The sequence below is a fragment of the Astatotilapia calliptera genome, chromosome 8 (assembly GCF_964374335.1).
Source record: "Astatotilapia calliptera chromosome 8, fAstCal68.1, whole genome shotgun sequence".
Classification (NCBI taxonomy): domain Eukaryota; kingdom Metazoa; phylum Chordata; class Actinopteri; order Cichliformes; family Cichlidae; genus Astatotilapia; species Astatotilapia calliptera.
The window spans coordinates 21389487-21405279 of NC_137429.1; the positions used below are offsets into that span (position 1 = coordinate 21389487).

The 15793-nt window shown below is 45.5% G+C and overlaps 1 protein-coding gene across 1 annotated transcript; it reads right to left on the minus strand.

Moving 5' to 3' along the window:
- Positions 1 to 623: 623 nt before the first annotated feature.
- On the minus strand, positions 624 to 14284 carry ercc4 (excision repair cross-complementation group 4). Its single transcript, XM_026179076.2, has 10 exons — positions 13979 to 14284; positions 12239 to 12419; positions 5399 to 5594; positions 5080 to 5287; positions 4334 to 4514; positions 4091 to 4222; positions 3871 to 3975; positions 1941 to 2607; positions 1737 to 1849; positions 624 to 1622 (listed from the first exon to the last, which is right to left on the minus strand). Exons 1-10 carry the CDS (start codon positions 14153 to 14155, stop codon positions 883 to 885), a joined length of 2700 nt encoding a protein of 899 aa, XP_026034861.2. The 5' UTR covers positions 14156 to 14284; the 3' UTR covers positions 624 to 882.
- Positions 14285 to 15793: the final 1509 nt, after the last annotated feature.

A 15793-nucleotide genomic window follows, 5' to 3' on the forward strand; every position in this document is an offset into this window, starting at 1 on the left:
GGGAGGAGAAGGGTGGTCCTCTTCACTGGGCAGCACGGTCACTCCTTAAAAACCGGAATTTCTCCTTCAAAGTACAGACGATTGCAATATAATGGATACGTAATGGAAACCTATGTCAACAAGAGCAAAACGAACAAAAAGAAAAAGAAACAAACATAAAACGTGACTTTAGTCCTTTGGTATGTTTTGAATATGTTGCATAACTTTCCACAGTGTAGACCTGCACTGTGAAGAGCTGAAATCAGATCTGAAGTGCACATTGTGATATTTTTTTAATAAACAAGTCATGGGCACAAGATAATTATCACTGTACATGATTTAGAATGGCCCCATTGTCGTGGAAAACCAGCTTTATTCTGATTCCTGCCCCTCACAAGCAGAAAGTGTATAAACTATTGGGTGGGGCATCTGTGCTCAAAGAGTCATGTCCCCGAGTTCTGATCACTCACATGACACAGAGCCAACAGCATTTAGCATAGAGGGGTTACTTGTACATATACTGATATCATTTTAAATAAATGTTTGCTGTATTAAATATGAGCATCCCCCACTGTAACAGTATGTTATTACTAACAATTCACTCTATCATTCCTCTCAAAGGAAGAAAAAAATCACGTTAAAGGTTTGCTTAAAATAAATTAAGTGCATTTTATTTTTTTTTAAGTTAAATAACAGTTTTTTTTATTAATTATAAAAAGACAGATTTTATTCTTCGACAATATAAAAACAGAAAAACGATAAAAGTCACACAAAAACTGTGTATCTAAACGTAACATCTGCATTTTTTAAAAAGTTGATTTTGTATCCGAATATGTCAAATACTCTTACTGCAATAATTTAATCACAGTGGCAAAATCTTCCTATATCCATATAGTCTGCTCGTCATGTCTGTTTGGTCTTCTGTATGGGCGCAGGGACATTAACTACATTATGCAGGAACTCGTACAGCAGCTTGGCATTGTTAGCGTTTCCGAGTATTTCCCCTAACTTGTCCTGGCTGATTTTGGCTAAGTCGGCCAAGCTGTCTGCGTTTTTTATAAGAGCCCTGTAGTTTTTTGTGTTGACCCCAGGCATTTTCATCAGGAAGTCATAAGGTCCGGGATTGTAGAGGTCTGCCGATTCAGCCACAGTGTCTGACTCGGCCGTTACCGCCTGAGCTGCTGCGGCGTCAGGTTCGGGCTGGCCTCGCTTTAGTTCCAGGAAGAGCTCGGCTGTGGCGTGTGGGGAGGGGCACCACAGTATACGTAGCCGGGGGAAGTGTAACGTAAGCAAGGTGAGCTTTGAAGAAACATCATTTGATGAAATCTCGTGACGGAAATCCGAGCGGGCCGTTAGGGAAAATGGCTTAGCTGGGTCAAACTCGATGAGCAGCACAGGTTTCTTGTAGTAGCGGGTCATCGAGAGGCACTGGGTGTAGAGGCGGCCGCTCTGAAGCGAGCCGATCAGGTCGCTGACGCTTTTGCGCTCGACACATGCGTCCGGCGTCAGAATGTAGTCGCCAACTTCAAGGGTGACCGGCTCGATGTCCAGTCCGCGACGGTGGAGCAAGGATGGCAGCTCACTCCGGAACTCGCGCATGTCCACAATGACTCGTGAGGGCTCTGTGGGCTGCTCCTGGCCACCTGGTTATTGGACAGAAAACGGATATAAAAACACAAACTGGTCCAATGCATAGTGAAGACGATTTAGCACACAAAGGAGAGAAAAATCAAAAATGCATAACAACAGAGACTTGCCTGCTTTGCGGGTGTTGGTGGTGGCATTGGCGGGATCTAGATTCCTAGCAAGGTCTAGGTTGGTGTCTTCTCGCCCTTCTCTCTCCTCTGGGATCACCATAGTAGCTTTTTCCCTAAACAAGAACACAAATACAAGAAATGGTGAGCAAATGACCCTCAACAAAATACACCTAACGTGGCTAACGGGAGAGAAACAGCTCTGACCTGATGAGGTGTTCAAAAGCCTTCTTTTCCTTAGACAGAGCTGTCAGGTACTTCTGTTCTTCGGTCGAGCCACCATAGATGAGGAAGTACACCCTAAGTTGCTTTCCAGGCCGGTTAGCTTTGTAGATCTCAAGCTGGCGCACAAAACTCAGCTCGGCATCATAAAGCACCACAAAGCTGGGCTCCACCTCATGGAGAACCCGGGTCAAGCTGTGGGGATCGGTGCAGCCTTTCAGCGGGTGAATGACAGTCAGCGGTTCCTTCAGGACGCCGTAATAAGCATCTGATGGCAAGTCTAGCTTGAGCTGCTCTTCCTCGCCTCCGTCTTCATCCGTCAGTTCATCCTCATCTCCGCTGCTGCCCATGACTGCCGCTTCGCCTGTCTCCTCCTTCCCCACCATCTGGGTCAGAGTCAAGGACGGTCTGCTTTTGCCTTTTGTCGTCTTTGCATTTTTTTTCTGCGCAGGTTGCTTTCCCTTTGTTCCTTTTCTGACCGGACCCTTTCCCTTTTTTTCCAAATCCAGTTCTAAGGCGCCCAGTGCAGCAGAGTCCCGTTTCCCAATCGTGCGGTGGTAGAGCCGGTTGAGCAGCCAGTCAGAGCCGTGCTTGATGTACTGCTGCAGCTGAGCACAGGTCCGGTCGTCACTGGCACAAATCAGGACTCGACCTGAGGGAGGAACATAAGGCAGTTAGAGAAAGATAGATCTTTACAGAGAGATTGTCAGATTGTAATGTAAAAATGTAAGGACTTGGAAAAAATATTCTCCTGAAAGACTAAAAACTACTTTAATGTAAAATGACAATGAAAAGAGAAGCTTTTTTGATTTAAAGTAATAATAAAATAACAAATAACATGACAGATATGGATATTGACAGGTGCTTTCCACGCCACCAAGACAGCATATTTAGGCCGTGAACTGGTGCACCTAAAGTGAGCTCACACAGAATCCTAACACGGGGGCCAAAGATTTTCCTGCTTCGAAAGCCAGGGGGTCCACGGGGGATAAAGAGGCCTACTCTATATTCTGCAATTGACCCAAATTCTGGTGGACTACTTTTCCTCAGTGTGTACAGGTGTACTGTCAAGTACTGTGCAGCTTCAAAGCAACAACACAGTGAAGCAGGACAAATCAGCCCACCCCGAGGATGACTTTGTAAAATGCCAGCTGTGGCTCATGCTTTTCTTGCTGCTAAAAATAAATAAATAAATAAAAATAAGAGGAACACTTTTTAATATAGCACTGAGTGAGTTATACTTCTGGGATATTGATCTGCTCAGTTTATTAGCAGAGGGGGTTGTTAATCAGTTTCAAGATCATGGAAGAGATTCCAGGAGTCTTACTGGAGGAGAGCTGGACAGGGCCGTAGAAGGTCCTTAACCCATCAGCAGGACCATTATCTGCTCCTTTGTGCAAGGAGAAACAGGAGGAGAACTGCCAGAGCTACGAAATGTAGCTTAAGGGCACCCTTTAGTGGGCTCCGTGTCACTGCCTGGCACTTGCCATAGAATACCAGAATTGGCAGGTCCACTGGCAAGTGGAGGCAATATAAACTATTGAGTACTATTTTGAGTTGCATTAGCCTGCAACATCATTTGATTTTCAGGGTTTGTTTGAATTCAGCCCTCTGTAGGCTGATAATTTACATTTCCATCAAACGATGGCATCCTTTCATTCTTAACATATTAGCCAATCTGTATCAGTATAGATTTCGAGCATGATTTTTTTGCCCCATTGAGCTTTGATGTGTTTCCAAAGTGTTGCTTTTTTTGGCAGTCTAGATTTCAAATGAGGAGTTTAACTGTGAGCTAAAATTTACAAATCTTTAGATCTTTACAAATGACTTATAAAAATCAGATCGTATTATAGAAAATCATTTTCAGACTCATTCATGATGACATTGTAACAGTTGAACATCACTGAGATCTAACCTGGCTCATGCTGAGAGCTCTTGTTCTCCCTCTCAATCTCCTCCAGGACCTCAGTCAGAGCCTCCCACTTTGGGCTCCTCTCCAGCACCAGCTCCCGCTTCACCTCTGAAACCCACACACAGACAGAGCAGTTAGTCATGCCAACATGAATACACAGACAAGTTCTGTGGATATCTACTCTGATATCACCGTATCAGAGATTGGCCAACTACACAGTTACCTGAGGCAGAGGATGGCTTCTGTTTCTCTGCCTCTGCTCCCACTTTAAGTTTCTTTTTGCTCTCGGGAATACGGTAGACTCTGCTCCTGGCGTTCACAAACATGGATGTACTGGAGTCCAGGAAGAGCCAACCTGATGGTAAGAGCGAGGTTGAATGCAAAGAATTACAATTAATTTAGACATTTTAAACTCTTAATGGCCTCCAATCTGGCATTTAAGGGCAGTCAAATAAATGTAGTTTACCCGAATTAGAGCCAAAGATCTTTTGGCTGGAGTGCAACGACTCAAGGAGATTGAGGAAGGTGACGCAGTCGTACTGGGTTAGGTAGAGCAGGAGGACTCTCAGCACCTTCAGATCCTGAACCAGTGCTTTGGTCTTTGCTCCCAGCTGATGCCACAAGGGGTCCAGATAGTGACGGATAGTCTGAATGGGAGTACGGCAAAGCATACAATTGAACTCACCTACAATCAGAGGTGTATTTTTCTAACTCTTCTAGCAGGAGAAGTCACACAGATGTGCTCCAGCTTATTCAGCATCACACGCGGCACCATTCATTATAAAAGAACTCGCAGTTCCTCACAGAACAGTGAACATCTTCACCTCTCACGGCCTCGCTCGGATGCTCTTTCCATATCCAATCATGCCACTGACCTGTTGCCAATTGACCTAATTAGTTGTGGGATCATACTGTATTTGTACTATTTTCAATTTAAATTTAAGAGGGTTTAGATGGATTACAAATCATTTTGCAGTGTCCTGAATTTTCTTTTAGAAACTGGGTTCTCATAAACGCTGTAATAACATTTAACATGCAAATTAAAGAGGCTCATCTCAACCTGCTTTTTTCTCGGTCCAATTACCATAAGCCTTCTTAAAAAACAAAAAAATCCTCCTTTAATAGTTTAATCAAAAATGTTTTCACGCACTGAGGTAAAATTTGTCAAGGCAGCTTAAATGTGTTGTATATGTTAGTAACACACTGTGAAACCTTTTCAAAAGAATTCCCCAGCGTGTTCTCCAGTGAGAGGTCCTCAGCCTCTAGAGTGGGGTTGTAGCGTTTCAGCTCCTTTAAACAGGCGGTCATGATGTCCAGGATGGAGCTCTGGATGGCCCTCATAGCTGGAGTTAAGGACACGTGAAGCTCCACCACTTCTGGTTTGTGCCTGTCCAGCGCTGTGTTCACTGATGCTTGAAACCTGAGTGCAAAGGTTAAAAAAAAAGAAAGTAGTAAAAGAAGTATTATAAATGTTACTACAACAACAAAATACACAAGACAAAACATCTACAGTGAAGTAGTTTGACAGTACCTGGGCCACAAGTAGAGCTTCTTGACAAAGAGGTTTCTCATTACACGCTCCACTTGGCAGAAGCCCGAGGAGAAAGCCGTGGCCTTGTCAGTGAAGGCCTTAATGAAGCCTGTCTTATTCTTTTGTCTGAACAGTCGCAGGATGAAGGCCTCCTGGCATGACTCAATGATTTTATGGGCACGATAAACCAGAATGCCTAAAGGGAGCGGAACAAATAGACAGTGAAGGTAGAGCCTGAATAATATATCAGCTGGCTGTTAGTTGTTTGATTTTTTTGTGACTTTGTCACCTGATAAGTTTGATTTTTCGTGCTCATTGTGGTTTATGCAAAACTGAAATGGCTAAAGTCAAGTTTTCCAAGTTGGTTTTCTTCACAGACCAACTAATGGAGCTGACTGTTCTACTGAGTGAGGCCTGTAATCCTGGAGCAGCTACAGAGCAAACAACAGTGTTTCAGTGCTGGAGCTGTTCCAGCAAATGAGTGGTTCACCAGAGGGGGAGGGAGCTGAATGACTGTGTAGTTAGATGCACTTTAAGCAGGATTGCATTGAGCTGTTACCGCTCTCACTTCCTGGACATGCTGGGCCATTGCAGGGGGGGCGTGGTATGAAAAGAAAAAAAAAAAAAAAGAATGCTAACATCATTGACAGGTTTTTGACGGGGTTCCCACACAAACGCAAAGCAGGAGATGAAGCATCGCCAAATATGTTTCCAAACAAACTTCATTCCAAGCCAAATACTAGAAAACATGGTGAAGCATATCTTCCCTTTGGCTTCACCTGCACAAGTGCCGAGGTAGATCTCTGCGACAGAATTAGCTTCCCTTGCATCAGGAGCAAGCGCTGGGCTCTCCAAATCACCGACAAACAGTATCCCACATTCTTGATTTTTAGTTCACAAACACTTCTTGTAATGACTAACTACTCCAGACATTTTGGAGATGTTAGCTCTTTATACAGTAAAGTTACAGCGGGATACAAATAATATCAGGCTGATCCTGCCACGATTTGTTTCCCCACAGTTGTTTATGTTTTTAAACCCATTTTGCACAGAGAGGCATTTTTTGAAAAATGTATTGACAGCAATGTTGAATATTATTACACAGGGAAAAAAACAACAACACATAAAATAATTACACCGTGACGCTTCTGCCTTTCTAAATGGAGGGACAGCAACTGCTTGTGTCTATGTCTTCCTCCTAGCGTTTTTCCCGCTCGGTTGCAGGGTCCGCTTTTCTGCAAAGTCGTCTCCACTTGGGTCGGTCAAGGGCGTCGGTCAGATCGGCTTCGATCTTCTTCACGTCGTCCTTGATTCGGTCCATCCATCTCCGCTTTGGTCTGCCTCTAGGTCGACGTCCTTGGGGGCTGAGCCGCAGTGCTGTTCTCACCACTGAGTTCTCATCGCTCCGTACCACATGTCCGTACCACCGTAGCCTCGCTTCTTGCATCTTATCTGTGATTGGCGCGATTCCCATCCTCTTTCTAACGTCGGTGTTCATGACGTGGTCCCATCGTGTCAGGCCTAGGCACCATCACAGCATCCGCATTTCCATCGTGTGAAGGGCTTGTTCGTGCTTTGCGGTGGCTGGCCAGCACTCGGATCCATAGAGGGCGATGGGGCGCACTACACTCTTGTAGATCTTTGACTTGAGGCGATTGGGCATTCTTCGGTCACACAGGACGCCAGTGACTTGGCGCCATTTCATCCACGCTGCGTTGATCCTGGCTCGTACATCTAGTAGGATATCGCCGTCATTGCTGATCATCGATCCGAGGTATTTGAAATGAGGTACTTTCGCCAGATCTTCTCCATCGACGCTGATCGTGCCGTCGGCCTGGGGGCCAGCCTCTAAGTATTCGGTCTTGTTGGTGTTGAGCCTCAGGCCGAAGTCAGCTAGGCGAGTCTTCCACTGCTGCGTTTGGTATTGCAGTTCTATTCGCGATTCATCGGCCAGGAAGACATCGTCGGCGTAGAGAAGTGTCCAGGGATGGGGTGACTGGAGATCCGCCGTCGCAGTGTCCATGCAAAGGATGAAGAGCAGCGGGGAGAGTGCCGAGCCTTGATGGACGCCCACATTGATGTTAAAGGGCGGCGATGTTCCCACTGGGCTTCTGACCACGCTGGTGACTTGTCGGTAGAGGAGCTTTGTCCAGTTGACGTAGGCTTCAGGAACTCCATGTGATCGCAGGGAGTGCCAGATGAGTGTGGGACACGGTCAAATGCCTTTTCCAAGTCGAGGAAGGCCATGTGGATGGTCTTGGACTTCTCTCGGTGCTTCTCCAAAAGCAGGCGGGCAGCATGGATGGCGTCCGTCGTGCCACGCCCCCTGATGAAGCCACATTGGTTGGGCGTTAAGTTGACGATTTCTCGCATCCTGGCGTCGATGATCCGTTCGAAAACCTTCATGGTATGGCTTAGGAGTCGGATCGGGCGGTAGTTAGAGCATTCAGCCACATCGCCTTTCCCTTTCCAGATGGGCACCGTTATGCTGGTTGACCAGGCTGCTGGGACGGTCCCGTCTCTGATGATGCTATTGAACAGGCTGGCGAGGACTAAGGCGCCTTGGCGCCCGAGCAGCTTCCAGACTTCGGCTGGTATGTTGTCTGGTCCGGTCGCTTTGCCATTCTTCATATTTTTAACGGCTGTTTCCACTGCCTTGATGGTGATTGGCGGGACAGGTCCTGGGACGGGCGGGGCACTGTGGATTGGCTGGTGAGGGAACTCCACGTTGCAGATATCGGAGAAATACTCGCTCCAGCGATTGAGGATGGCGGGCGGGTCGCGGAGGGTTTGATGGTTGGCATCCTTGATGTGTTTGACCTGGCCAATATCCTGTGTTGCTCGATGGCGGCTGCTGGCAAGGCGGTAGATTTTGTTCGCTCCTCCGGGCTTGTGTCTATGTAAGCGTGTAAAACCTGAAGATAGTCAGATTAACAGTAACAGTATTTTGTCTCTATCTGCCATTCTGCAATTCATCTCATTGAACATTTTTCTTGTAAAACAAAGGGGGGCCCAGCAAAAAAAGTTTGGGAACCACTGGTTTAGGTAGAGACTCTGACAGGTAAGAAGAAACGTGAAGGGACTGCACAAGTTGTGATAGAAAAGTGATGTCATCCATTGCTGGAGTGCATCCATATCATTCAAACAACATCGTTGTTGTTGTCTGAATCCAGTTTAGATCAAAACACTGTTTGGATTCCTCCTTTAGCTCACACAGAGGTCATCCTAGTGACTGTAGATATAGTGAAATGCGGATGTAGATGAAGGCGTTCTCTAACATCTGCCATAAAGACAGATACAGAAAATCTTTATCTACTTAAACCACAACACCTGTTTAATCTCCTTACTGTATCACATTTCGATTTCTGATTAAGCTGTTCGCTTTAACTGCACTCATTTTTAAGTGTAATTTTTTTTTCCCTTTAAGAGCCATATTTATTTTTTGGAGATAAGTTGTTTTTGTCATATTTGCGGCACTGTAACACAATAACTTACCCACATAGAGATAAATAAAATATTTCTCTTATTATTATTTTCCCACAGAAATTGATTGTAACTGTGGCAGTAGTAAGAGGTGGATGTGTATGCCAGAGCATGTTTTCAAACTTTTTCAGCAGTTAAGAAATAATACTATAAATACTTGACGGTATAACAATAATACACTGCGTCACAATAACGACATCAGCTGTCTGTCCACCAACTTCCACATCCTGTGAATGGACTCCAACTTCCCAGCCTTAGACTGCAGCCTATTCTCTACCCGCTCAGAGTGACTCTGCGGAGCAGAACCAAGACTACAGTTGCCAAATGCAGTCCACAATAGTGCAAGAAACTCAAATGAGCTGAATGACATCATGAAACTCATAAGACTGCAACAGCTGCGAAGTAACAAAGCAGCATGCAAGAAAACATTACATGGGAAAGGCCAAAGTTAGCTGTTAGGAGTGACTAACCTTTGCATGAAGGAGTTTAGTTTAACTATATGTCATTCAGTCAACATGCCGCCACTGAATTTTACTGATAACTCAAATGCATAACCATATGTTGCAACTACAAGTACTCAAACAAGTATTGCAATCCAATTTGGACTGCTAGTGATAAATACGGCTGTGAATTGCTGTTTTAGTTAACAACCGGTGGTGTAACCCTGCCAACATAACAATCAAAGAAAGGATTTGTTGCCCGGACACTGAACTGTGTGCTGTTGGACTCAGGCCGTATTATTTACCCAGGGAATTCTCTCACGTCATCTTGGTGGCTGTCTATGTCCCCCCTCTGCTAACCCCACAGCTGCATGTGACACTATCCACTCTGCCATAGCTCGGCTACAGACTCAGCACCCGAGTGCCTTTATTGTGATCTCGGGTGACTTCAACCATGTATCACTGGACAATACACTACCAACATTCAAACAATATGTGGACTGTCCCACCAGGGGAGAGAAAACTTTAGACTTACTGTATGCTAACGTCAAGGATGCATACAGCTCCTCCTCCCTCCCCCCACTTGGTAGGTCAGATCATAACCTGATTCACCTCACCCCCCGCTATGTGCCAATTGTGAGGAGGGAACCTGTGACCACCAGGACTGTCAGGAGGTGGTCAGAGGAGGCAATAGCGGAACTACAGGGCTGTTTCGAGGTGACCGACTGGGAAACACTCTGTGAGCCTCACGCCGAGGACATCAATGGGCTTACTGAGTGTATCACAGGCTACATAACTTTCTGCACCGACTCCATTGTTCCAGCTCAGACTGTTCATTGTTACCCAAATAACAAGCCGTGGGTGACTAAGGACATCAAAGCCCTCCTCAACAACAAGAAGAGGGCTTTCAGAGGGGGCAACAAAGAGGAGGTGAGGAAGATCCAGGTGTTACTAAAGGACAAGATCAGAGAGGCTAAGGACAATTACAGGAGGAAGCTGGAGTGGAAACTCCAGCAGAACAGCATGAGAGAGGTGTGGAGGGGCATGAAGACCATCACTGGATTCAGGCCAACCAACAGCAGGGGAGCTGAGGGAGGTGAGAATAGAGCCAATGAGTTGAATCTGTTTTTCAATAGATTCGACACCACAGTGTCTGCTCCCACCCCCACAACCTCACCTGTAGTCAGCCTGGAATCCAGAGCCACACCACTGTGCCAGCCTCTCTCTTCACATGTTGCCTCCTGTGAGATTCCTGACACCCCTCCCCCACCCATCACCTTCACTCAATACCAGGTTGAGATACAAATGAGGAGACTTCACTCAGGCAAGTCTGCTGGACCAGACGGAGTGAGTCCCCTTGTCCTCAAGACCTGTGCCCCCCAGCTGTGTGGAGTCTTTCATAAACTGTTTATGCTGAGTCTGAGTCTGCAGAGGGTCCCGGTGATGTGGAAGACATCATGCCTCGTCCCTGTACCAAAGACGCCTCGTCCCAGTGGCCCCCAGGATTACAGGCCCGTGGCACTGACCTCCCACATCATGAAGACCCTGGAAAGGCTCATCCTGGACCAGCTGCGACCCATAGTAAGACCACACCTGGATCCCCTTCAGTTCGCTTATCAGCCTCGTCTCGGAACAGAGGACGCCATCATCTACCTGCTCAATCGTGTCTACACCCATCTGGACCAGCCGGCGAGCACTGTGAGGGTCATGTTGACTTTTCCAGTGCTTTCAACACCATCAGGCCGACCCTCCTGGGTGATAAGTTAGCAGCGATGCAGGTGGATGCTTCTCTGGTGTCCTGGATTGTTGATTACCTGACAGGAAGACCACAATATGTACGTCTCCCACAGTGTGTGTCTGACAAGGTGATCAGCAACACAGGGGCACCACAGGGGACTGTCCTCTCCCCCTTCCTCTTCACCCTCTACACCACAGACTTCAGCCACTGCACAGAGACCTGCCATCTTCAGAAGTTTTCTGATGACTCTGCGGTGGTTGGATGCATCAGCAGGGATGATGAGACAGAGTACCGGGCTGTGGTCGACTCCTTTGTCACGTGGTGTGAGCAGAATCATCTGCAGCTCAACGTGGCAAAGACCAAGGAACTGATCGTGGACTTCAGGAAGACCAGGAAACACTTGACCCCTGTTTCAATCCAGGGGGTCAGTGTTGACATTGTGGAGGACTATAAATACCTTGGAGTACACATTGACAATAAACTGGACTGGGCTAAAAACACCACAGCACTTTACAGGAAGGGCCAGAGTCGTCTCTATTTTTTGAGGCGACTGAGGTCCTTCAACATCTGCCAGAAAATGCTCAGGATTTTCTATGAGTCTGTTGTGGCCAGTGCGATCCTCTATGCTGTTGCATGCTGGGGGAGCAGGCTGAGGGTCGCAGATGCCAACAGACTTAATAAACTGATCCGTAAGGCCAGCAATGTTGTGGGGATGGAGCTGGACTCCCTCAAGGTGGTGTCGGAGAGGCGGATGCTGTCCAAGATAAAGACAATGTTGGATAACACCTCCCACCCACTCCATGACATGCTGGTCAGTCACAGGAGCTCGTTCAGTGAGAGACTGAGATTACCGAAAAGCACCACTGAACGACACAGGAAATTTTTCCTGCCTGTGGCCATCTCCCTGTACAACGCATCCACTTAACACACTGTTTGCTGCTACAACTACACATGTTTCTTTTCCAACTATTTATTTATGAGTGACTTATGTATGTATGTATGTTTATATATGTATATATTGTACTATTCTTAGTTAGTGTATTGTCTGTCTTGTCTTAATGTTGGTTTAAAATGGAGCACTGTAACAAAAAATAATTTCCCCCAGGGATCAATAAAGTATTCTGATTCTGATTCTGAATAAAATGTTCTCATATGAATTTAGCTATGTACAAGTCTGACCTGTTATTAGATGAGCAGGGATGCGGTCCGTGAGGAAGTCCACCACCAGGATTCTGCTGGTGACAAACAGCACCCCTCCCTCGGTGTAAACATTGTAACGCTCAGTGCTCTGGACATCAGTGGTCACCGTCCTGGGCAGGTGGGTCACACCCTCCACTCGCAGCTGCTCTGTGAAATATTCCTGAGAAGACAGGATGAAAAGAAGCAAGCTTTTGGTTAAAGCTGTACGCTATGTTCCACACAAACATGAGGTAAAGCTCAGCGGTCAGCCTCTCTGATTATCTGAAAAGGGTCTTCTAACTCTTATTTTAATAATGAGGCGATCACGCTTCTGAGGTTGTAGTCCTCAGCCTGTCAGGTTGGCTGAATAAGTTTTTTACAGAATAATTATTCCTTAGTCTTTCACCCATTATTTTTGGCTCCTGTTCTTCTAATGTGTGTATGCAAGTGTTTATGTAGTAACTGATGTAAGGACATTTACACTTCTATCTTTAATGTGTGGTTTTATACCAACTGAACCACTTTGTAATTGTGTGTTTTAAAATGCAATACTTCCTGTTTCAGCTGTTCCTTTTCGGGAGGATCATGTGCCTCCATCTCACCCTATCCCCAACATTCTCCTCTGTCACGCAAGCCCTCTCCATGTCCTCCTTCACTACACCCATGAACCTCCTCTGACGTCTTCGTCTTTTCCTCCTGCCTCCAGCTCTATATTCAACATCTTTTGTCCAGTATAACCACTCCTCTGCACATGTCCAAACTCTTTCAACCTTTCCCTTCTAAATTTCTAACCCAAACTGCTGAAGTACTCATTTCGAAACCTGTCCATCTTCATCACTCCCAATAAAAATCAGAGCATCTTCATCTCTGCCACCTCTAGCTCGGCCTCCTGTGTTCTTGTCAGTGCCCCATCTCCAAACCACAAATCATAGCAGGTCTGACTACCACCTTGCATACCCTCCCTGACACTCCTGCGGTTATCCTTCTGTCACAAATCACCCTGACACTCTCTGCTTCACCATCAGTTGCTTTAAATGGTCAACCCCAGGTATTCAAAGTCATCCACATTCACTACCTCTAATCCTTGCAGCGTCATTGCTACACCCGTCTCCCTCTCATTCACACACATATATTCTGTCTTTACTTCATCTCCTCTCCAGACTTTCTTCCACCTGCTCCCACTACAGATCGTAATGTCGTATGTCCAAAGACACTCCAGCCTGACTTCATCTGTCAATCTGTCCATCACCATTGCAATAAAAAAGACGGGGTTTTCACATCTCACTGCTTTCTCGCTGTCCTCATGCACGATACTACTGACTTCCTCATGCAGTTAACGTTACTGTTATTAAAATTTTCTTAGACGAGCTCCATCACAGAGGGGATTCTATAACAACTTTCAGATGAAAATAATAAACTGTAATAAATTCTTTATATATCAAAAAATGTATCAACAATTTCATCTGAAATAATGTATGAAACCGAGATGGCGCCAAAATTGTTAGCAGGTGCACATCTCTTTTATCTTCATCTATTTTAGCCACCATGTCTATGGACAAAAAAAGTGGCCCCTTCCAAATTCTAACTTCTAACACTTTCTTTCTTTTTATTTTTTTTTTAAATGTATGGTTCATGTTAAGGCACTGTTAAGTCAGTTTGCTGGGGCACATCACCTCGCACCGGGTAAAGTGTGAGATAATCATATGAGCTGTGCCTCTAGCTAATCCAGCCTCTCCTAACCTGTTCTGGTGTGGTTGTGTTGAGCAGAAGAACCAGGCTGCCCGGTTCCGAGTAAACCCGCAAGAACTGCAGTAGGATTCGGTCTATCCCCAAGCCTTCAGCCGTTACTAGCAGCCCGTCACTGCCGAAGAGACTCAGGAACATCTCGGTCTCAAACTCCAGCAGCGGCCCCGCCATGTCTGAGCTTAAAAATGTCCCCAAAGCGCGGAGGTAAGTAAATTATCCCCGACTTTCAGAGCTAACTATTTGCCCAAAGCGGTCGAAGTCACTGCAAGACAGCCATTGAAGTGTTTTGAAGCAGCATTTCCGGTGAGGCGGAAACAAACGTCAGTGCAAGCGTGACGTTTACGGGCAAGAGCGCCATCTAGTGAAAGGGAGGTTTATAGCAGGTATCATCAGGATAATGTGATGCAATAAAAAAGGCAGTGATGACCGTTCAGAGAGACTCTCAGTGTGATTTAGAGTTAAGTACCAATTTGCACAAAAGTATTTACATGTCTAAATGCAAGTTTTTATAGGGATAACTCTCTCTCGCTCTCGGTAAACATATCATGATGTTTGGCACATGTAGCACATAGATTTAAACTTATTTATTAGTCTACATAAAGCAAAAAATGTCTGGCTTTTTTGTGTTGGTCATCACCAATTGCTGTTTTAGTGGCAGTTGTAGTGCATTTGGCGGTTGATTATTCCTGCAATCGACTAACATACACAGAGCTGCAATGTGCTTACATAACAAAACCTGGTGGATGGGCTTTAAAAAGCTCTGTTGTGCCAGCTCTCATGTCTCTGTTAAGGAGAAGGCAGAGGGGACCAAAAAGGATCTTTGCCCACATGATAATACTAAGCCAACCACCGCTATACTCAGGGAGACATACTCATTTATACCTGTGAGACTTCAGGCTTTAATTTAGCCACCTTGATTTTCACGCTGCGATGTACCTACTCCGAGGGAGTTGTTGTGAATTATCTCTGCAGGTCTTCTCTTTCTTTCTCCTCTGTTCTGTTGTATTTGATTAATGATAAGGTTAAGTTATTTATAAGCTTAAGCAGAAAACTTACATGTTTGTTAACTCTCTGTCTTTTCCATCAGGAAACAGAATATCTTCCAATATTCAGATTTTGAATAAATGAACGATAAAGAGCTGTTGCAAACATTAACTAAGCACTAATTAAAACCCACGTTCACTAAAGGATGGTATTAATGGTGTTGGTAAGTAAAGGATGAGTGATATGATCTTAGTCAGTGCTTCTCAAAATTTTCACCAATAACAACTTTTTACTGAATATAAACTGATTCTACTTAAACATAGGTTCAAATCATAATAATAGCATTGTCTTGACACTTCCGCAGGCACCACTGCACTATCAGAGATGCACACTGATAAGCCTGAAGATCACAGGCATACAATAATGTTTCGCCTTCTCTCTTGTCCTCTTTTGTACATATTATGTACAGTCAATGATGAGATATTCAAGGTCTTTTTATTTTATGTTGTGCACCGTTATTCCGAAATTGTTCAATAATTTGTAGACACATCTTTAGGTACGATATGTTATCAGTCAGTACACTGTGGGGCGATCGTGGCTCAAGAGTTGGGAGGTTGTGTCCTTGGGCAAGACACTTCACCCGTTGCCTACTGGTGGTGGTCAGAGGGCCCGGTGGCGCCAGTGTCCGGCAGCCTCGCCTCTGTCAGTGCGCCCCAGGGTGGCTGTGGCTACAATGTAGCTTGCCATCACCAGTGTGTGAATGTGTGCGTGAATGGGTGGATGACTGGATATGTAAAGCGCTTTGGGGTCCTTAGGGACTAGTAA